The sequence below is a fragment of the Carcharodon carcharias genome, chromosome 17, assembly GCF_017639515.1.
Source record: "Carcharodon carcharias isolate sCarCar2 chromosome 17, sCarCar2.pri, whole genome shotgun sequence".
NCBI classification, from domain to species: domain Eukaryota; kingdom Metazoa; phylum Chordata; class Chondrichthyes; order Lamniformes; family Lamnidae; genus Carcharodon; species Carcharodon carcharias.
Genome location: NC_054483.1, coordinates 1,996,908 through 2,021,653, shown reverse-complemented (window position 1 = coordinate 2,021,653; position 24,746 = coordinate 1,996,908). Strand labels below are relative to the sequence as shown.

At 47.5% G+C, this 24,746-nt stretch overlaps 1 protein-coding gene across 1 annotated transcript in view; it reads right to left on the bottom strand.

Annotated features, from left to right (window-relative positions):
* Window positions 1-24,746, bottom strand: part of LOC121289522 (PH and SEC7 domain-containing protein 4-like) — a 142,960-nt gene that overhangs the window by 80,311 nt on the left and 37,903 nt on the right. Inside the window, exons 5-10 of the mRNA XM_041209002.1 lie at window positions 21,346-21,519; window positions 17,616-17,696; window positions 17,371-17,483; window positions 16,468-16,526; window positions 14,382-14,471; window positions 12,485-12,528 (exon numbers count right to left, since the gene is read on the bottom strand). Of these exons, the coding sequence (XP_041064936.1) occupies window positions 12,485-12,528; window positions 14,382-14,471; window positions 16,468-16,526; window positions 17,371-17,483; window positions 17,616-17,696; window positions 21,346-21,519 (561 nt within the window). The remainder of the gene's footprint in view (window positions 1-12,484; window positions 12,529-14,381; window positions 14,472-16,467; window positions 16,527-17,370; window positions 17,484-17,615; window positions 17,697-21,345; window positions 21,520-24,746) is intronic.

The following is a 24,746-nucleotide window of genomic DNA, read 5'->3' as shown; positions in this document are numbered from 1 at the left end:
CTCACTGTCCTCCGTATATCCCCAATGCCCCTCACTGTCCTCCGTATATCCCTGATGTCCCTCACTATCCTCCGTATATCCCCAATGTCCCTCACTATCCTCTGCATATCCCCAATGTCCCTCACTATCCTCCGTATATCCCCAACATCCCACACTATCCTCCGTATATCCCGAAGCTCCCTCACTATCCTCCATATGTCCCCAACATCCCTCACTATCCTCCATATATCCTCAAAATCCCTCACTATCCTCTGTATATCCCCAATGTCCCTCACTGACATTCGTATATCTCCAATGTCCCTCACTATCCTCCGTATATCCCCAATGTCCCTCACTGACATCCGTATATCTCCAATGTCCCTCACTATCCTCCGTATATCCCCAATGTCACTCACTGACATCCGTATATCTCCAATGTCCCTCACTATCCTCCGTATATCCCCAATGTCCATCACTGTCCTCCATATATCCCCAACATCCCTCACTATCCTCCGTATATCCCCAATGTCCCTCACTGACATCCGTATATCTCCAATGTCCCTCAATATCCTCCGTATATCCCCAATGTCCCTCACTGTCCTCCGTATATTCCCATGTCCCTCACTGTCCTACGTATATACCCAATGTCCCTCACTGTCCTCCGTTTATCCCCAATGTCCCTCACTGTCCTCCGTATATCCCTGATGTCCCTCCCAATCCTCCGTATATCCCCAATGTCCCTCACTGTCCTCCGTATATCCCCGAACTCCCTCACTATCCTCCGTATATCCCCAATGTCCCTCACTATCCTCCATATATCCTCGATGTCCCTCACTGTCCTCCGTATATCCCTGATGTCCCTCACTATCCTCCGTATATCCCCAATGTCCCTCACTGTCCTCCGGATATCCCCAATGTCCCTCACTATCCTCCGTATATCCCCAGTGTCCCTCACTGTCCTCCGGATATCCCCAATGTCTCTCACTGTCCTCCGTATATCCCCGAACTCCCTCACTATCCTCCATATATCCCCAATGCCCCTCACTGTCCTCCGTATATCCCCGATGTCCCTCCCTATCCTCCGTATATCCCCAATGTCCCTCACTGTCCTCCGTATATCCCCAATGCCCCTCACTGTCCTCCGTATATCCCTGATGTCCCTCACTATCCTCCGTATATCCCCAATGTCCCTCACTATCCTCTGTATATCCCCAATGTCCCTCACTATCCTCCGTATATCCACAACATCCCACACTATCCTCCGTATATCCCGAAGCTCCCTCACTATCCTCCATATGTCCCCAACATCCCTCACTATCCTCCATATATCCTCAACATCCCTCACTATCCTCTGTATATCCCCAATGTCCCTCACTGACATTCGTATATCTCCAATGTCCCTCACTATCCTCCGTATACCCCAAATGTCCCTCACTGACATCCGTATATCTCCAATGTCCCTCACTATCCTCCGTATATCCCCAATGTCCCTCACTGACATCCGTATATCTCCAATGTCCCTCACTATCCTCCGTATATCCCCAATGTCCATCACTGTCCTCCATATATCCCCAACATCCCTCACTATCCTCCGTATATCCCCAATGTCCCTCACTGACATCCGTATATCTCCAATGTCCCTCAATATCCTCCGTATATCCCCAATGTCCCTCACTATCCTCCGTATATTCCCATGTCCCTCACTGTCCTACGTATATTCCCAATGTCCCTCACTGTCCTCCGTTTATCCCCAATGTCCCTCACTGTCCTCCGTATATCCCTGATGTCCCTCACTATCCTCCGTATATCCCCAATGTCCCTCACTATCCTCCATATATCCTCGATGTCCCTCACTATCCTCCGTATATCCCCAATGTCCCTCACTGTCCTCCGTATATCCCCAATGTCCCTCACTGTCCTCCGGATATCCCCAATGTCCCTCACTATCCTCCGTATATCCCTAATGTCCCTCACTGTCCTCCGTATATCCCCGAACTCACTCACTATCCTCCGTATATCCCCGACATCCCTCACTGTCCTCCGTATATCCCCGAACTCCCTCACTATCCTCTGTATATCCCCGAGGTCCCTCACTGTCCTCCGTATATCCCCAATGTCCCTCACTGTCCTCCGTATATCCCCAATGTCCCTCACTATCCTCTGTATAACCACAATGTCCCTCACTATCCTCCGTATATCCCCGACGTCCCTCATTGTCCTCCGTATATCCCCAATGTCCCTCACTATCCTCCGTATATAACCAATGTCCCTCACTATCCTCCGTATATCCCCAATGTCCCTCACTATCCTCCGTATATCCCCAATGTCCCTCACTGTCCTCCGTATATCCCCAATGTCCCTCACTATCCTCCGTATATCCTCGATGTCCCTCACTATCCTCCGTATATCCCCGAATCCCTCACTGTCCTCCGTATATCCCCATGTCCCTCACTGTCCTCCGTATATCCCCAATGTCCCTCACTGTCCTCCGTATATCCCCAATGTCCCTCACTGACCTCCGTATATCCCCAATGTCCCTCACTATCCTACGTATATCCCCAATGTCCCTCACTGTCCTCCGTATATCCCCAATGTCCCTCACTGTCCTCCGTATATCCCCAATGTCCCTCACTATCCTCCGTATATCCCCATGTCCCTCACTATCCTCTGTATATCCCCAATGTCCTTCACTGTCCTCCGTATATCCCCAATGTCCCTCACTATCCTCCGTATATCCCCAATGTCCCTCAATGTCCTCCGTATATCCCTGAACTCCCTCACTATCCTCCGTATATCCCCAATGCCACTCACTGTCCTCCGTATATCCCTGATGTCCCTCACTATCCTCCGTATATCCCCATGTCCCTCACTATCCTCCGTATATCCCCAATGTCCCTCACTATCCTCTGTATATCCCCAATGTCCCTCACTATCCTCTGTATATCCCCAATGTCCCTCACTATCCTCCGTATATCCCCAATGTCCCTCACTATCCTCTGTATATCCCCAATGTCCCTCACGGTCCTCCGTATATCCCCAATGTCCCTCACTGTCCTCCGTATATCCCCAATGTCCCTCACTGCCTCCGTATATCCCCAATGTCCCTCACTATCCTCCGTATATTCCCAATGTCCCTCACTGTCCTCCGTATATCCCTGATGTCCCTCACTATCCTCCGTATATCCTCGATGTCCCTCACTGTCCTCCGTATATCTCCAATGTCCCTCACTATCCTCCGTATATCCCCGAACTCCCTCACTGTCCTCCGTATATCCCCGACATCCCTCACTGTCCTCCGTATATCCCCATGTCCCTCACTATACTCCGTATATCCCCGAGGTCCCTCACTGTCCTCCGTATATCCGCAATGTCCCTCACTGTCCTCCATATATCCCCAACATCCCTCACTATCCTCCGTATATCCCCAATGTCCCTCACTGTCCTCCGTATATCCCCAATGTCCCTCATTGTCCTCCGTATATCCCTGATGTCCCTCACTATCCTCCGTATATCCTCGATGTCCCTCACTGTCCTCCGTATATCCCCGACATCCCTCACTGTCCTCCGTATATCCTCGATGTCCCTCACTGTCCTCCGTATATCCCCGACATCCCTCACTGTCCTCCGTATATCCCCAATGTCCCTCACTGTCCTCCGTATATCCCCATGTCCCTCACTATACTCCGTATATCCCCAATGTCCCTCACTGTCCTCCAGATATCCCCAATGTCCCTCACTGTCCTCCGTATATCCCCAATGTCCCTCACTATCCTCCGTATATCCCCAATGTCCCACACTGTCCTCCGTATATCCCCGAACTCCCTCACTATCCTCCGTATATCCCCATGTCCCTCACTGTCCTCCGTATATCCCCGAACTCCCTCACTATCCTCCGTATATCCCCATGTCCCTCACTGTCCTCCGTATATCCCCAATGTCCCTCACTGTCCTCCGTATATCCCCAATGTCCCTCACTATCCTCTGTATATCCCCAATGTCCCTCACTGTCCTCCGTATATCCCCGACATCCCTCACTAACCTCCGTATATCCCCAATGTCCCTCACTATCCTCCGTATATCCCCAATGTCCCTCACTATCCTCTGTATATCCCCAATGTACCTCACTATCTTCTGTACATCCCCAATGTCCCTCACTGTCCTCCGTATATCCCTGATGTCCCTCACTATCCTCCGTATATCCTCGATGTCCCTCACTGTCCTCCGTATATCTCCAATGTCCCTCACTATCCTCCGTATATCCCCGAACTCCCTCACTGTCCTCCGTATATCCCCGACATCCCTCACTGTCCTCCGTATATCCCCATGTCCCTCACTATACTCCGTATATCCCCGAGGTCCCTCACTGTCCTCCGTATATCCCCAATGTCCCTCACTGTCCTCCATATATCCCCAACATCCCTCACTATCCTCCGTATATCCCCATGTCCCTCACTGTCCTCCGGATATCCCCAATGTCCCTCACTGTCCTCCGTATATCCCCAATGTCCCTCACTATCCTCCGTATATCCCCGACATCCCTCACTGTCCTCCGTATATCCCCAATGTCCCTCACTGTCCTCCGTATATCCCTGATGTCCCTCACTATCCTCCGTATATCCCCAATGTCCCTCACTGTCCTCCGTATATACCCAATGTCCCTCACTGTCCTCCGTATATCCCTGATGTCCCTCACTATCCTCCGTATATCCTCGATGTCCCTCACTGTCCCCCTTATATCCCCGACATCCCTCACTGTCCTCCGTATATCCTCGATGTCCCTCACTGTCCTCCGTATATGCCCGACATCCCTCACTGTCCTCCGTATATCCCCAATGTCCCTCACTATCCTCCAGATATCCCCAATGTCCCACACTGTCCTCCGTATATCCCCGAACTCCCTCACTATCCTCCGTATATCCCCATGTCCCTCACTGTCCTCCGTATATCCCCGAACTCCCTCACTATCCTCCGTATATCCCCATGTCCCTCACTGTCCTCCGTATATCCCCAATGTCCCTCACTGTCCTCCGTATATCCCCGACATCCCTCACTAACCTCCGTATATCCCCAATGTCCCTCACTATCCTCCGTATATCCCCAATGTCCCTCACTGTCCTCCGTATATCCCTGAAGTCCCTCACTATCCTCCGTATACCCTCAATGTCCCTCACTATCCTCCGTATATCCCCAATGTCCCTCACTGTCCTCCATATATCCCCAATGTCCCTCGCTGTCCTCCATATATCCCCAATGTCCCTCACTATCCTCCGTATATCCTCGATGTCTCTCACTGTCCTCCGTATATCCCCAATGTCCCTCGCTGTCCTCCGTATATCCCCAATGTCCCTCACTATCCTCCGTATATCCCCAATGTCCCTCACTGTCCTCCGTATATCCCCGAACTCCCTCACTATCCTCCATATATCCCCATGTCCCTCACTGTCCTCCGTATATCCCCAATGTCCCTCACTGTCCTCCGTATATCCCCAATGTCCCTCACTATCCTCGGTATATCCCCATGTCCCTCACTGTCCTCTGTATATCCCCAATGTCCCTCACTGTCCTCCGTATATCCCCAATGTCCCTCACTATCCTCTGTATATCCCCATGTCCCTCACTGTCCTCTGTATATCCCCAATGTCCCTCACTACCCTCCGTATATCCCCAATGTCCCTCACTATCCTCTGTATATCCCCATGTCCCTCACTGTCCTCTGTATATCCCCAATGTCCCTCACTATCCTCCGTATATCTCCAATGCCCCTCACTATCCTCCGTATATCCCCATGTCCCTCACTGTCCTCCGTATATCCCCAATGTCCCTCACTGTCCTCCGTATATCCCCGAACTCCCTCACTATCCTCCGTATATCCCCATGTCCCTCACTGTCCTCCGTATATCCCCGAACTCCCTCACTATCCTCCGTATATCCCCAATGTCCCTCACTGTCCTCCGGATATCCCCAATGTCCCTCACTATCCTCCGTATATCCCCAATGTCCCTCACTGTCCTCCGGATATCCACAATGTCCCTCACTGTCCTCCGTATATCCCCGAACTCCCTCACTATCCTCCATATATCCCCAATGCCCCTCACTGTCCTCCGTATATCCCCGATGTCCCTTACTATCCTCTGTATATCCCCAATGTCCCTCACTATCCTCCGTATATCCCCAATGTCCCTCACTGTCCTCCGTATATCCCCAATGCCCCTCACTGTCCTCCATATATCCCTGATGTCCCTCACTATCCTCCGTATATCCCCAATGTCCCTCACTATCCTCTGTATATACCCAATGTCCCTCACTATCCTCCGTATATCCCCAACATCCCACACTATCCTCCGTATATCCCGAAGCTCCCTCACTATCCTCCATATGTCCCCAACATCCCTCACTATCCTCCATATATCCTCAACATCCCTCACTATCCTCTGTATATCCCCAATGTCCCTCACTGACATTCGTATATCTCCAATGTCCCTCACTATCCTCCGTATATCCCCAATGTCCCTCACTGACATCCGTATATCTCCAATGTCCCTCACTATCCTCCGTATATCCCCAATGTCCCTCACTGACATCCGTATATCTCCAATGTCCCTCACTATCCTCCGTATATCCCCAATGTCCCTCACTGTCCTCCGTATATCCCTGATGTCCCTCACTATCCTCCGTATACCCTCGATGTCCCTCACTATCCTCCGTATATCCCCAATGTCCCTCACTGTCCTCCATATATCCCCAATGTCCCTCGCTGTCCTCCATATATCCCCAATGTCCCTCACTATCCTCCGTATATCCTCGATGTCTCTCACTGTCCTCCGTATATCCCCAATGTCCCTCGCTGTCCTCCGTATATCCCCAATGTCACTCACTATCCTCCGTATATCCCCAATGTCCCTCACTGTCCTCCGTATATCCCCGAACTCCCTCACTATCCTCCATATATCCCCATGTCCCTCACTGTCCTCCGTATATCCCCAATGTCCCTCACTGTACTCCGTATATCCCCAATGTCCCTCACTATCCTCTGTATATCCCCATGTCCCTCACTGTCCTCTGTATATCCCCAATGTACCTCACTGTCCTCCGTATATCCCCAATGTCCCTCACTATCCTCTGTATATCCCCATGTCCCTCACTGTCCTCTGTATATCCCCAATGTCCCTCACTACCCTCCGTATATCCCCAATGTCCCTCACTATCCTCTGTATATCCCCATGTCCCTCACTGTCCTCTGTATATCCCCAATGTCCCTCACTATCCTCCGTATATCCCCAATGTCCCTCACTATCCTCCGTATATCCCCATGTCCCTCACTGTCCTCCGTATATCCCCAATGTCCCTCACTGTCCTCCGTATATCCCCAACGTCCCTCACTGTCCTCCATATATCCTCGAGGTTCCTCACTGTCCTCCGTATATCCCCAATATCCCTCACTGTCCTCCGTATATCCCCGAACTCCCTCACTATCCTCCGTATATCCCCATGTCCCTCACTGTCCTCCGTATATCCCCGAACTCCCTCACTATCCTCCGTATATCCCCAATGTCCCTCACTGTCCTCCGGATATCCCCAATGTCCCTCACTATCCTCCGTATATCCCCAATGTCCCTCACTGTCCTCCGGATATCCCCAATGTCTCTCACTGTCCTCCGTATATCCCCGAACTCCCTCACTATCCTCCATATATCCCCAATGCCCCTCACTGTCCTCCGTATATCCCCGATGTCCCTCACTATCCTCTGTATATCCCCAATGTCCCTCACTGACATCCGTATATCTCCAATGTCCCTCACTATCCTCCGTATATCCCCAATGTCCATCACTGTCCTCCATATATCCCCAACATCCCTCCCTATCCTCCGTATATTCCCATGTCCCTCACTGTCCTACGTATATTCCCAATGTCCCTCACTGTCCTCCGTTTATCCCCAATGTCCCTCACTGTCCTCCGTATATCCCTGATGTCCCTCACTATCCTCCGTATATCCCCAATGTCCCTCACTGTCCTCCGTATATCCCCGAACTCCCTCACTATCCTCCGTATATCCCCAATGTCCCTCACTATCCTCCATATATCCTCGATGTCCCTCACTGTCCTCCGTATATCCCTGATGTCCCTCACTATCCTCCGTATATCCCCAATGTCCCTCACTGTCCTCCGGATATCCCCAATGTCCCTCACTATCCTCCGTATATCCCCAGTGTCCCTCACTGTCCTCCGGATATCCCCAATGTCTCTCACTGTCCTCCGTATATCCCCGAACTCCCTCACTATCCTCCGTATATCCCCAATGCCCCTCACTGTCCTCCGTATATCCCCGATGTCCCTCACTAACCTCTGTATATCCCCAATGTTCCTCACTATCCTCCGTATATCCCCAATGTCCCTCACTGTCCTCCGTATATCCCCAATGCCCCTCACTGTCCTCCGTATATCCCTGATGTCCCTCACTATCCTCCGTATATCCCCAATGTCCCTCACTATCCTCTGTATATCCCCAATGTCCCTCACTATCCTCCGTATATCCCCAACATCCCACACTATCCTCCGTATATCCCGAAGCTCCCTCACTATCCTCCATATGTCCCCAACATCCCTCACTATCCTCCATATATCCTCAACATCCCTCACTATCCTCTGTATATCCCCAATGTCCCTCACTGACATTCGTATATCTCCAATGTCCCTCACTATCCTCCGTATACCCCCAATGTCCCTCACTGACATCCGTATATCTCCAATGTCCCTCACTATCCTCCGTATATCCCCAATGTCCCTCACTGACATCCGTATATCTCCAATGTCCCTCACTATCCTCCGTATATCCCCAATGTCCATCACTGTCCTCCATATATCCCCAACATCCCTCACTATCCTCCGTATATCCCCAATGTCCCTCACTGACATCCATATATCTCCAATGTCCCTCAATATCCTCCGTATATCCCCAATGTCCCTCACTATCCTCCGTATATTCCCATGTCCCTCACTGTCCTACGTATATTCCCAATGTCCCTCACTGTCCTCCGTTTATCCCCAATGTCCCTCACTGTCCTCCGTATATCCCTGATGTCCCTCACTATCCTCCGTATATCCCCAATGTCCCTCACTATCCTCCATATATCCTCGATGTCCCTCACTATCCTCCGTATATCCCCAATGTCCCTCACTGTCCTCCGTATATCCCCAATGTCCCTCACTGTCCTCCGGATATCCCCAATGTCCCTCACTATCCTCCGTATATCCCCAATGTCCCTCACTGTCCTCCGTATATCCCCGAACTCACTCACTATCCTCCGTATATCCCCGACATCCCTCACTGTCCTCCGTATATCCCCGAACTCCCTCACTATCCTCTGTATATCCCCGAGGTCCCTCACTATCCTCCGTATATCCCCAATGTCCCTCACTATCCTCCGTATATCCCCAATGTCCCTCACTGTCCTCCGTATATCCCCAATGTCCCTCACTATCCTCCGTATATCCCCGACATCCCTCACTGTCCTCCGTATATCCCCATGTCCCTCACAGTCCTCCGTATATCCCCAATGTCCCTCACTGTCCTCCGTATATCCCCAATGTCCCTCACTGACCTCCGTATATCCCCAATGTCCCTCACTATCCTCCGTATATCCCCAATGTCCCTCACTATCCTCCGTATATCCCCAATGTCCCTCAATGTCCTCCGTATATCCCTGAACTCCCTCACTATCCTCCGTATATCCCCAATGCCCCTCACTGTCCTCCGTATATCCCTGATGTCCCTCACTATCCTCCGTATATCCCCATGTCCCTCACTATCCTCCGTATATCCCCAATGTCCCTCACTATCCTCTGTATATCCCCAATGTCCCTCACTATCCTCTGTATATCCCCAATGTCCCTCACTATCCTCCGTATATCCCCAATGTCCCTCACTATCCTCTGTATATCCCCAATGTCCCTCACGGTCCTCCGTATATCCCCAATGTCCCTCACTGTCCTCCGTATATCCCCAATGTCCCTCACTGCCCTCCGTATATCCCCAATGTCCCTCACTATCCTCCGTATATTCCCAATGTCCCTCACTGTCCTCCGTATATCCCTGATGTCCCTCACTATCCTCCGTATATCCTCGATGTCCCTCACTGTCCTCCGTATATCTCCAATGTCCCTCACTATCCTCCGTATATCCCCGAACTCCCTCACTGTCCTCCGTATATCCCCGACATCCCTCACTGTCCTCCGTATATCCCCATGTCCCTCACTATACTCCGTATATCCCCGAGGTCCCTCACTGTCCTCCGTATATCCGCAATGTCCCTCACTGTCCTCCATATATCCCCAACATCCCTCACTATCCTCCGTATATCCCCAATGTCCCTCACTGTCCTCCGTATATCCCCAATGTCCCTCATTGTCCTCCGTATATCCCTGATGTCCCTCACTATCCTCCGTATATCCTCGATGTCCCTCACTGTCCTCCGTATATCCCCGACATCCCTCACTGTCCTCCGTATATCCTCGATGTCCCTCACTGTCCTCCGTATATCCCCGACATCCCTCACTGTCCTCCGTATATCCCCAATGTCCCTCACTGTCCTCCGTATATCCCCATGTCCCTCACTATACTCCGTATATCCCCAATGTCCCTCACTGTCCTCCAGATATCCCCAATGTCCCTCACTGTCCTCCGTATATCCCCAATGTCCCTCACTATCCTCCGTATATCCCCAATGTCCCACACTGTCCTCCGTATATCCCCGAACTCCCTCACTATCCTCCGTATATCCCCATGTCCCTCACTGTCCTCCGTATATCCCCGAACTCCCTCACTATCCTCCGTATATCCCCATGTCCCTCACTGTCCTCCGTATATCCCCAATGTCCCTCACTGTCCTCCGTATATCCCCAATGTCCCTCACTATCCTCTGTATATCCCCAATGTCCCTCACTGTCCTCCGTATATCCCCGACATCCCTCACTAACCTCCGTATATCCCCAATGTCCCTCACTATCCTCCGTATATCCCCAATGTCCCTCACTGTCCTCCGTATATCCCTGATGTCCCTCACTATCCTCCGTATACCCTCGATGTCCCTCACTATCCTCCGTATATCCCCCATGTCCCTCACTGTCCTCCATATATCCCCAATGTCCCTCGCTGTCCTCCATATATCCCCAATGTCCCTCACTATCCTCCGTATATCCTCGATGTCTCTCACTGTCCTCCGTATATCCCCAATGTCCCTCGCTGTCCTCCGTATATCCCCAATGTCCCTCACTATCCTCCGTATATCCCCAATGTCCTTCACTGTCCTCCGTATATCCCCGAACTCCCTCACTATCCTCCATATATCCCCATGTCCCTCACTGTCCTCCGTATATCCCCAATGTCCCTCACTGTCCTCCGTATATCCCCAATGTCCCTCACTATCCTCTGTATATCCCCATGTCCCTCACTGTCCTCTGTATATCCCCAATGTCCCTCACTACCCTCCGTATATCCCCAATGTCCCTCACTATCCTCCGTATGTCCCCAATGTCCCTCACTGTCCTCCGTATATCCCCAACGTCCCTCACTGTCCTCCATATATCCACGAGGTTCCTCACTGTCCTCCGTATATCCCCAATGTCCCTCACTGTCCTCTGTATATCCCCGAACTCCCTCACTATCCTCCGTATATCCCCATGTCCCTCACTGTCCTCCGTATATCCCCGAACTCCCTCACTATCCTCCGTATATCCCCAATGTCCCTCACTGTCCTCCGGATATCCCCAATGTCCCTCACTATCCTCCGTATATCCCCAATGTCCCTCACTGTCCTCCGGATATCCCCAATCTCCCTCACTGTCCTCCGTATATCCCCAATGTCCCTCACTATCCTCCGTATATCCCCATGTCCCTCGCTGTCCTCCGTATATCCCCAATGTCCCTCACTATCCTCCGTATATCCCAATGTCCCTCACTGTCCTCCGTATATTCCCAATGTCCCTCACTATCCTCCGTATATCCCCATGTCCCTCACTATCCTCCGTATATCCCCAATGTCCCTCACTATCCTCTTTTTATCCCCGATGTCCCTCACTGACCTCCGTATATCCCCAATGTCCCTCACTATCCTCCGTATATCCCTGACGTCCCTCACTGTCCTCCGGATATCCCCAATGTCCCTCACTATCCTCCGTATATCCCCAATGTCCCTCACTGACCTCCGTATATCCCCAATGTCCCTCACTATCCTCCGTATATCCCCATGTCCCTCACTATCCTCCGTATATCCCCAATGTCCCTCACTGACCTCCGTATATCCCCAATGTCCCTCACTATCCTCCGTATATCCCCATGTTCCTCACTATCCTCCGTATATCCCCAATGTCCCTCGCTGCACTTGGTATATTTTTGATATATCTGAAATTACACTAGAGGCTTTCTGCATGAATACAATTAGGCTGGCTAATTTTTATCATGATAGGAGAGGTAAACTCAGTATCCAGGGATTCTTTTAAGCTACTTACATGGCCCATTCCATCTTCTTGCTTTTTATTGAGTGGTATAGAGCCTAGAAACCAGAAACAGTGAAAATTTTTGAAAGGTGCTGAACAAAGTTAGTTCAGAACAAATGCATCATTGTCAGAATATTAACCAATTGTCAGAATTGTTTACATATTAATACAATTGTTGTATTCCCCACTTTCAGGAAATGAACAGAATGATACTTAATATTGTGAATATGAGCTATTATCCTGTGTATTGTACCAGTAGTTTTACTCAGTAAAGGATCAGTGTATTTTTGAGGAGTGGGTATATTTATATTTTGAATGATATTGAATATACATTTTTGAAAGTTATTAGTCTGGATGGTGTGTAACAGCTTCGTCCAGTATTAGCAGAGTTAGCATTGTTACAGATGTTTTTGAAGTTTAAATTACTGTATATTATTGTTCTACACAGTGTATTACAGCAGAATCAGCAAGCTTATTCCTTTTTTCCTAATTAGTTCTGCACATACATTGAGAAGACAATGCAAAGGATACCCCTTTCTTCATTTTACTTCCTATAAACCCAGAAATAACTAATACTGCACCAATTCTTAAGCACTGATTTGTTCACTGTTTCAAAAGAGAGGTTCGCTCATGGCCTAGATTAACCGGGTAATTACTGTCACAAAATCTGTCACTTCAATCAATCTCAGCTGGGACATTGATAAGTGTCCTACAGTTCACGTTAGTGCCCCTGGGTAGGGTAAATATAAAAATCAGCCTAGGCTGCTGAATCCTATCCAGTTACCCCTACTGGGGAGGTATTGGATGAGGATGGGATCAGGCCCAACCTGTGATGCACACAGAGTTGAATACCCCTCAAAATCAGACTTTGGTTGGGAGGTTGGGAAGGTCACCTATTGCTTGGGAAGTGCAAGTCTAGGTGCTGCTGGAGGTACAAATATATCAATCACCAAACTCTGTGCCACAGGTTAGCACAGCCAAAACAAAAAATCAAACCAAACACTGGTCTTTATGTCTAGAGGGACAAAATTGAAAAGTAGGAAAGTTACGCTAAACCTGTACCGAACCTTGGTTAGACCACACTTAGATTACCGCGTGCAGTTCTGGTTACCATAGAAAGGATATGGAGCGGGTTTAGAGAAGATTTACAAGGATGAGCCCAGAAATGTGTGGGGTTACATATCAGGAAAGGATTGACAGGCTGGGTCTCTTTTCTCTTGAGAAAAGGTGACAGAGGGGGTGATCTAATCGAGGTCTTTAAAACTCTGAAAGGTTTTGATCGAGTGGATACAGAGAGAATGTTTCCTCTTGTGGGGAAGAGCAGAACTAGAGGCCGTCAATATAAGATCGTCACCAAGAAATCCAATTGGGAATTCAGGAGAAACCTCTTCACCCAGAGAGTGGTGAGAATGTGGAACTCGCTCCCACAGGGAGTGGTTGAAGTGAATAGTATTGATGTATTTAAGGGGAAACTAGATAAACATATGAGGGAGAAGAGAATAGAGGGTTAGGATGGTAGATTTAGATGAGGAAAGATGGGAGGAGGTTCAAATGGAGCATAAACACCAGCATGGACTGGCTGGGCCGAATGGCCTGATTTGTATCCTATGTAATCCCATACAATCAGACGTCTGCTTCTTTCACTCATGAAGAAGGGCCACTTGGCACCAGAAGGTAACTGGCATTCCTGAAACTTTGGGTGAATTTTACAGCCCCCTCCCACTGGCAGGGTTTTCTGGTCCCACCGAAGTCAATGGAGTTCTGAACGGCTTGCTGCATTCTACACCTGACCCCCGCTGTGACAGGGCTGGTAAAATCCCACCCTTTATTCCAGTAAGAGTCAGGATCACCAGGTGAGATGGGAAGTAATTATTTGAGAGAAAAAGAAAGAAAGAATCTAAGTTGTTACCTTCAGCATGTCTTTCGGAAAATCCTTCCCATCATTCATGCCTTCCAGGTTAGTGATGAAGTCCTGGCTTGACATGCTTTTCCCGAGATTCTACAACAGCAGGAAGACAGCGATAGAAAACAGTCAGGAAGAATAAGCAAAAACATCCAAATGATTTTCTCTCTCTCTCTGTTGCGACCCAGCAGTTGGTAAAGCTGGGTTATTTAAAAATCCCAGAGGGAAAATTTAAACAACTGTCATAACCTATATTTTTAAGTGGTATATTTGAGATGCAGCTCTAAATTCAGGAATCAGGCCACCAGTTCAAGAGGTTTTGTATGAAAATAATATGAAACATTTTATCAATATACACAAGTTAGAGATATATACACGGCTATAAATTACTACTATCATAACTTATAATAAATTCCCAAACTAATCTCCATTAAGGCAACAGCACCTATAGACTTAACCAGACATCAGGCAAAGCATTTTCACCGTAAGAATTCAAAGTGAGGTTCCTTTCACTTTGTCTCCACAGTAGGCTTACAGCTGCTTTGATCTTACATTGCCTCTGCCCTGCACACACTGGAAACTCCAACACATCTCATTGAATGCAAATTCTCATTATAACACCAGCCTCTTTGAACTCCACTTCTTCTCACAATAAAACCCCTTTCATAGTGCCAATTTTATTAGTAATATAAACATTGCTTGGTATCTGCTAGCTAGGTAGCAGATTTCACTCCACTTCTTGAATGTTCTGTTCAAATAATGCAAATGCACTCTACCCCTCTTATATCTCAAAGCTAGAACACATCAAAGCACCCAGACTAGCTGGCTTTAATCCAATTAAGACACACCCACAGACTAAACCTCTATTTTAAAAGAAAACTATTTTCCAATAATACTATATACATTAATAGCTTCATGACACACTCCTAGGTCTGGCGTCAGGATTAACAACACAGCAGGGGTGAGAATGAAGTTATGAGTTGATATTAGATGCAATGGGGGCAGCCACTTCAAGGGAAGCTATCCTGAAGCATAGGTGAGTGGATTATGGCTACACATTTCATTGATGAGTTACACTCCTGGTTTTTATGATTACCAAGCACAAAACTGTGATCTAATTAACTATTAAAGCACTATGTCATTCTGTCCCATTCTGTCCCAAGACTGCTGACTGAGATAGGAGTAGGAATTGGAACAGAGAGGAGCAAAGTAGAGCAGGCTACCAGTTCCTGATTACATTCCAGTGACTTCTGCTGGAAAATGCATACATGTACTTGGAAAAACTGTGGGAGGGATATTTTATGCATAGGTGGTGAGTTGTCAGCATTTACACTGTGTAAAATTACAGAATCTTAACAGCACAGAAGGAGGCCATTCAGCCCATGTGCCTGCACCAGCTCTCCAATGAGCATTCTGACCTAGTGCCATTGCCCTGCCTTTTCCCTGTACCCCTGCACCTTGTTCCTATTCAAATAATCATCTAATGCCCTCTTGAATGCCTCGATTGAACCTGCCTCCACCACACTTCCAGGCCGTGCATTCCAGACCCGTTGCATGAAAAGTTTTTTCTCACACATTTGCTTCTTTCGCAAATCACTTTAAATCCGTGCCCTCTCGTTCCTGATCCTTTTACGAGGGGGGAACAGCTTCTCCCTATCTACTCTGTCCAACCCTCTGTCCAGTGTATTATAATAGACTGTGTTATTACCAGTGATATCATTTGCATTAATAAGGAGCTGCCTCATCCATGAACGGATTATATTTCATTGTTACCAGAAAGAAGTTAACTGTGCGTACAAAGCCTTGCTTAAGAGGGCTGATTGTTTCGTGGAGTTTTGTCACTAAATGCCACCGCAAGATTTTACAGTCCAAGAGGGTGGATGAGTACCAGCACCCAACCTTGGGGGCCATTACCCGCAAAGCAGTAAAACAAGACCAACCACATCGTGTGTGTGGACTTGGCTGTACGGTGCTGTTCAGGGTTTGGACTCTCCTGTGGTACTTTGTGTGTACTGTTAACAGAATAGGCAGCAACATGCCTCGCACAATTCACTCTTGTGTTCAATCTTAACCTGATCTCCAGAAAGCTTACCTGTCCATGAAGATCTGTATTTAAAAGCATGAGTGCACAGGTCATGGTGTGAACTGCATCTACAAAGGATAAGGGACAGAAAAGATGAGGTCAGATCGATGTTTTTTTTTAAAAATATCATTATTCTCTTTAGTAAGTTGGAAGCCCAGCCAATTGGTCAATCAATGTTTTAATCTGCTTGCCCTGCCTTTGGAACATGTACAAAGGGTGAAATGAAGCATCTTCTGATGGGGAGTGGGAGGGGGCAGTGTGTTTGAACGCTGCCTTTTCCCTCCTGGGACCCGTTGTGGGTGAAAGTTGGCTTATAACGTCAGGATCAATGAGAGCTAGGAGTGCGAGATAACCCCTCCACTGGAACAGGTCAGCCTGAGGCCCGATTGATATGGGATCTCAAGCCTTACGTGAGTAACTCAGGTGATCTGTGCACTCGGACAGCACGCTTGGCTGGCTGAGGGTGAATGTCAGGCTGAAGAGCCAAAAGCAAGAAGTACATCTGGAGGGGGCCAGCAGAGACCCACAGCCTTTCTATGCAGACAGAAGTTGCAAATTGTAAATTGTGCACTTCATCCACCCTTCCCCACACTGCACCCCCCCAACCCCCCCCGCCCACCCCAGTGTGCCCTCAATTTTGTGCAATTCAGGTCACCAAGGGTTAAAAAGGGGGCTTCTGTTTTTGCATAGTACAAAATGGCAGCCCAGTGTCTACCGTTCATAAGTTGGCTAAACATGCATTCCTTTAGCTGGCTAGCAGCCTGTCGAATGAAAAGATTAGTAGAAGGGGCATTTATCGGAGAGACTTGTAATTTCTGTTTGTGGCAGACACCAAGAGGAAAACAACATAGCAACTTCACTGAAGGGACTTATTCCTTTAAAAGTGAGGGTCAACCACTTATCCTTGCATACCTCTGCTGTGAAGGATATCGGGGTTGCACTCTTGGAACCGATTGGAGAAGTGATTCAATACTCGCTCCCGCTCCTGTGTCTCTCCGGTAAGTACAAATGCCATTAGGAACTTCCTACAATCATAAGACACAGGTCAGAAAGATTCACATGAATCCGGGCATCAACAATTCATCATCTGTTGAAAAATCTTTTTCCTACAAAGTGGCATTTCAACAGGAAGGAGCTCAGAATCAGATCCTCCCTACCTTAGAGCTTCGTCAAGTGCCATCTCGCTGAAGTCAAATAATTGTAGGTACTCCTCAGCCACCATCTGACTGAATTCATTACTAAAATGGAAAAGGAGAAAAAAATAAACACAAAAAGACTTATTCAGCTTCTTGCATGGAAGTCTGGTAATATTGAAAAATAATTTGTCCAATGGACAATTTTGCACAGCAGTCATAGAAAGAACAGTTTGCAATAGCATTGAATGATGAACATGCTTGTGTAACATTCCTCCATGGCTCTGTGGGCCTATAAAAATGCCGGGAAGCCCTACCCCTGTTTCCAACAGGTCCAATTTTTGTTGGTAGTGGATTGAGGGCCGCATATAAATCACACAAGAGGAAAACCCAAACTCAAGAAGATCATTTGAAGGCTGAGTTCAAACAGCCCATTTTGGCTGTCTCAAAGGCCTTAACCCATGGTGTGGGAGTCACAAATTGATGGGCTAAATGTAAGCACTCTTAACAAGTGGATAAGGTCTGCATAACTGCCATGACCTGAAAGTTTTTATAAATGCCCAATTCCTTAAACCTAAAAAAAGGCTGCAACTGCCTGTAGGAGTTTAAAAAAAACACCCTCTTCTGGCTGCTTTGATTGACAGGTACAGGTTAGGCAAAAAGTAGCACCTGGTCATGCAGTTTCAACAGAGTTCTTTGCTGACATTTCCCAAGAATCTATCATTATGAATGCTTGGCTGAGTTTCATTAAACTACCGTTATTTCAGCAGGGATTTACAGTTTGATTGGCAGCTTAAAGTGGCTATTAAAAAATAGCTGTCTTTGATGTAGAGTCTGAATAGAAGTTTAGTTGTTTTTATAAGAAATTAACCACTTGAGATTTAAATAGATTTTATGAATTAGAGCTTCTTTCCCCGCACTATCTAGCGTGTAGGAGAGCTGTATTAGGTTGTTAGAAGTTTACCTTTCTTCATCTCCACATGGTTCATGAGGCTTGTCCATGGTGGATGCTGGGTGAGAGGGCATGAGGGGCCATCAAGTGGTGGGTGGGGGGGGGTGGGGGGGGCATATGATTGCATAGAGTTGGGAAGACTCTGCGGACATTGAATTGGCTTGGAGGGTATTAGGGGCAATGGGGGTGAGGGCTAGAGAGCTTAGTAATTTCTAAAACAACTGGGACAAAATCCCAGAGAACCAAGGTGGGCCTCCTAACCAGCCTGTCCAGTACTTGCCTGCCCTGTCGTGGCTGCCTGTGCTCTGCTTCAGGGGTTGTTGGGCCTGACTTTATCCCAAATCTTCCCCCCGGAGGTGAAAAAAAATCACACAATTCGGTCTATTTTTACCAAGGGAAAGTTTGGCCCGTTATTTCAGGAGTGGGGCTGATCACTGATGATTGCAGAGTGTTCAGTACCAGTTGCAATTTCCTCAGGTACTGATACAGCCTGTGCCCATGTGCAGCAAGACTTGGACAACATAAAGGCTTGGGCTGATATGTGGTAACATTAGTGCCACACAAGTGCCAGGCGATGACCATCCCCAGCAAGAAAGATTCTAACCATCTCCCATTGACATTCAAGGTCATTGCTATCGCCAAATCCCCCAATTTCAACATCCTGGGGGTTACCATTCACCAGAAACTGAACTGGACCAGTCATACAAATACTGTGGCTACAAGAGCGGGTCAGAAACTGGGAATTCTACAGTGAGTAACTCACCTCCTGACTCCCCAAAGCCTGTCCACCATCTACAAAGCACAAGTCAGGAGTGTGATGGGATACTCCCCACTTGACTGGATGAGTGCAGCTCCCACAACACTCAAGAAGCTCAACACTATCCAGGACAAAGCAGCCCACTTGATTGGCACCACATCCACCACCTTAAACATTCACTCCCTCCACCAGCAACATATGGTGGTAGTTGCTGCACCACAGCAACTCGCCAAGGCCACTTCAACAGTAACTCAAACTTGCAACGTCTGCAATCTAGAAAAACAAGGGCTGCAGACACATGGGAACACCACCACCTGGAAGTTCCCCTCCAAGCCACTCACCACCCCCAACCTGGAAATATATCACAGTTCCTTCACTGTCGCTGGGTCCAAATCCTGGAACTCCCTCCCTAACAGCGCTGTGGGTGTACCTACACCACATGGACTGCAGCGGCTCAAGAAGGCAGCTCACCACCACCTTCTCAAGGGCAATTAAGGCTCAGTAGTAAGTGCTGACCTGCTAGTGACAAGCACATCCCATGAACGAATAAAATAAACACATATTTTGCAGTTTAACAAATTCATGAAGCTAGCAGAGAGAGAAGTAAAACATGCACATGTTAAGAATTTTTAAGCTAAGTTTACAATGGGCCCTGAAGTGTTTCAATGGCTAGGTTTTTAACTGGTATTGGAAATTGCTGTACATTTTATACAATTTTAGATTAATTCCATCGTAGATAGGGCTCCTGTCACCTGGAGAAAATTATGAGGTTATTAATGCAGTAGCAATTACTTGTGGCAGATATTTAGTTAGTAATTGGAAACAATGGGCCTTAACTTCCGAGTTCCGCAGTGTCGGATTGGGGGTGTACCTCAAAGATGTGCCGGAGAATCCCCTTCGGAAGTTCCCAGGTAAGGTCTGTGGGGCTGGAGGTGAATACGGAGATGGGGAGGGCTGAGGCCATGGGGGGATTTGAAAACATGGATGAAACTTTTAATATCAGGACTTTGCTTGACCAGGAGTCAGTGTAGGTCAGTGAGCACAGGAGCCAATAGGAGAACGGGACTTGGTGCGAGTTAAAAGACGGGCAGTGGAGTTTTGGATGACTTCAAGGTTACAGTGGAACCTTGGAGGTCAGTCAGGAGCGTGTTGTAATCGTCAAGTTTAGCAGGTGAGAAAGGCTCGAATGAGAGTCTCAGCCAGTGAGCTGAGATGGGTAAAGCCAGCGATGTTATAGAGGTAAAAAGAGGCAGTCTCAGTGATGGTGCAGTCAGATGCACCTTTTGGGGTCAAATGTGACCCCAAGTTTGAGAACAGACTGGATTAATCTCAGAATGATACCAAGGAGAGGGATGGAGTCGGTAGCTGGGGATCAGAGTACAGAATGAAGACTGAAAACAACGGCTTCAGTTTTCTCAAAGTTTAAAGGACATAAATCAAATGCAGAGTGAATTCGTGTCACATCTGATCCTGAGTCAATAAGACACCTCCCCACAGTGAGTATCAACAGACTATTCAACCACACAGTGCAACACAGTCGACCACAGTAAGTGTGCTTACTAAAGTCCCACCCCAAAAGTATGGACTGTTAGGTAAAAATAAAAATGCCAACCAGACTCAAGCTAATGACTTTTGAGTATAATTGTGGCCTTTCTGGTGGCACTCTGGGTGAGACCAGCCAAGTCAACATCAATGAGGGGTGGAAGCTGGATGCTTTCAGATATTGACTACGTACAACCCAAAATGACATTTTAAACTTCAGCACTCCTGACCACAGAGCTTTAAATGATAGGAGAATGTTTCCAGGTGTGAGATGCAGAGGTCAACGGATCCGAATAATAGAACGTAGAATCAATCTATGACCGAATGGACCCCAGCTCTGACTGGGATCTTGTCATTTCAGTGTTCCTTTATACCGGCAATAGGTTTTTTTAATGGGATTGGATTACATGGAGATAAACTGTTTCTCAAGCTTACTTATCTTTTTTTTCTCATTTTGTATGAAACAAAATACAGATAGGAATATTACTATCCAATAGACATACTTCTTCTCCAGATAGGGCGCAACATCTGTCCTCTTAAACCCATCCAGATTGTAAAGTTTGGAAGCTAAGCTCTTGGCCACTTCTCGACCAGGTTTGTTGCCATTGGCCAGTAGGGCTTTAAGGTCCATCATTTCCTCAGCGATGCCGGGCTGTGCTTCAATCTGAACGATGTCACTACGTTAAGAGAAACAAAACAGCAGCTTTATTAAGGACACAGTTCTGTGAGCGCTCTTTCCATTATAAGCCATAACTCTAGCAGAGAATGGGAGGACCTTACAGGAATTTCAGAGGTTTAGGAATAGGCCCAGCCAGCCACATTCCTTTTTGATAGATCAGCCCCAGCTGCTCATTTCTCCATGCACCTTAATCCCTTTTCTCCGCAGTAACACATCCGATTATCACTTGGATCTATTTATACTGGGTGCTCCACATGTGCTCTTATTTGCATATTCTTTCACTCTCTTTGGGATACTGCGTAAGTCTCTTTATTTATCCTTCTGCAGCTTAGGTACATGGGCTCAGCCTTGCATCTTTCACCATCCTCTGTGCCAGCCACGCAGTGTAACTGAGTGGAGCTGGCTCAGCATTGGCTCAAGTACAGATAGTTCATCGGTATGTAAAACAGGGCAGAGGAAGAGGCTGTCATTTCCGAATTATTGACTGATCCTTCAATGCGATTCTCGCTTCTCTGGTTTCAGACTTCTGCAGCACATTGGCTCGACCTCCTTTCATCTCTCCTGAAAGTGAAACTCCATTTGGCAAAGAGATAAAATGTCAGGTATTAACATTGCAGTGCAGTGCCCACAGTGTAGCAAAGTGACCTTAACTAATCCACTCGCAAGCCTTGAGGATCTCCACTTACTTGTGAAACATTTGATTGACGAAAATTCCTCAGTCCATTTAACTTATGCACAGAAAGCCCATCACATACTATCATCGTAATTCAAGCCTTAAGCAGTTTAAGGGCAGTGTACCCTTCAACAGGCAAATCACTCAGACTTAACAGGCTCTCCAACAGTCAGAAAAAGAAGAGCAGATATGTAGGCAAATTTCAGTTAAGCGTAAAAATAATAGGGTAATAATAGTGAGGGATTTCAACTCCCCCAACATTAACTGAGTTAGTCATAATGTGATAGGTTTAGAGGGAGCAGAATTCTTAAAATGCCTCTAGGAGAGCTTTTTAAGCCAGTACATAGGAGGCCCTACAAGGGAGGGTCCCGGACTTAATTTTAGGGAATGAGGCCAGGAAAGTGGTAGAGGTATCAGTGGGGGAACATTTTGCAGATAGTGATCATAACTCCGTTAGGTCCAAGGTTGTTATAGAAAAGGACAAGGATGGGTCAGAAATCAGAGTTCTAAATTGGGGGAAGGCCGATTTCAATAAGATCAGATATGATTTGGCCAGAGTGGATTGGGAGCAGCTACTTTTAGGTAAATCTGCATCAGAGCAGTGGGACTCATTCAAGAAGGAAATAGGGAGAGTACAGGGCCAACATATTCCAGTGAAGAGAAAGGGTGGGACCAACAAATCCAGGGAACCCTGGATGTTGAGGGACATACAGGATTGGGTAAAGAGAAAAAAGGGAGGCTTATGGCAGATACCGAGGGTTCAAAACAGCAGAAGCCCTAAAGGAATATAGAATTTGTAGGGGGGAACTTAAAAAGGGAACTAGGAGAGCAAAAATGGGGCATGAAAATACATTGGCAGGTAAAATAAAGGAAAATCCAAAGTTATTTTACAAGTACGTTAAGAGTAAGATGATAACTAGGGGAAGAGTAGGGCCGGTTAAGGACCATAGTGGTAATTAGTGTGTGGAGCCGGAAGATGTAGGTAGGGTTCTAAGTGAATACTAAGTGTCGGTGTTCACAGGTGAGAGGGACGATGTGGGTACGGAAATCAGGCAGAAAGACTGTGATATAATTAAAGAAATTAGAATAGGAAGGGAGGAGGTTCTAAGTGGTGTGGCAGACTTAAAAGTAGATAAATCTCCAGGCCCGGATGAAATGTATCCCAGGCTGTTGAGTGAGGTGAGGGATGAGATGGCAGGGGCACAGGCAATAATTTTCAATACCTCTCTGGCCACAGGAGAGGTGCCAGAGGACTGGAGGACAGCCAATGTGGTACCGTTATTCAAGAAGGGAGGAAGGGATAAACCAAGGAACTACAGGCCAGTCAGTCTAACCTCAGTGGTGAGGAAACTATTGGAAGCAATTCTGAGGGACAGAATTAATCTACACTTGGAGAGACAGGGATTAATCAAGGACAGTCAGCATGGTTTTATTCAGGGGAGGTCATGTCTGACAAATTTGATTGAATTTTTCAAAGAGGTGACCAGGTGTGTAGATGAGGGCAATGCATTTGCCATAGTCTACTTGGACTTCAGCAAGGCTTTTGATAAGGTCCCACATGGGAGACTAATAATGGAGGTAAGAGCCCATGGGATCCAAGGCAATTTGGATCCAGAATTAGCTGAGTGGCAGGAAGCAGAGGGTGATGGTCGAGGGGTGTTTTTGTGACTGGATGCCTGTGTCCAGTGGGGTTCCACAGGGATCGGTGTTGGATCCCTTGCTGTTTGTGGTATATATAAACGATTTACATTTGAATGTAGGAGGGTTGATCAGTAAGTTCACGGATAATACGAAAATTGGTGGGGTGGTAAATAGTGAGGAGGATAGCTTTAGATTACAGGTTATAGATGGGCTGGTCAGATGGGCTGATCAGTGGTAAATGGAATTTAATCTGGATAAGTGTGAGGTGATGCACTTGGGCGGGACAAACAAGGCACGGGAATACACGATGAATGGTAGGACCCTGGGAAGCACCGAGGACCTTGGTGTGCATGTCCACCAGTCCCTTAAGGTAGCTGGACAGGTAGATAAGGTGGTTAAGAAGGCATATGGGATACTTGCCTTTATTAGCTGAGGCATAGAATATAAGAGCAGGAAGGTTATGTTGGATCTGTATAAAACGCTGGTTAAGCCACAGATAGAATATTGTGTGCAGTTCTGGAATCCACATTATAGGAAGGATGTGATTGCACTAGAGAGAGTGCAGAGGAGATTTACCAGGATGTTGCCTGGGCTGGAGAGTTTTAGTTATGAGGAGAGATTGGATAGACTGGGATTAGTTTCCCTGGAGCAGAGGAGATTGAGGGGGGACATGATTGAGGTGTATAAAATTATGAGGGGCATTGATAGGGTAGACAGGAAGGAACCTTTCCCCTTGGTGGAGGGAACAATAACCAGGGAGCATAGATTTAAGGTAAGGGGCAGGAGGTTTAGAGGGGATGTGAGGAAGAATTTTTTCACCCAGGGGCTGGTGGAAATCTGGAACTCACTGCCTGAAAGGGTGGAAGAGGCAGAAACTCTCATAACATTTAAGAAGTATTTGGATGTGCACT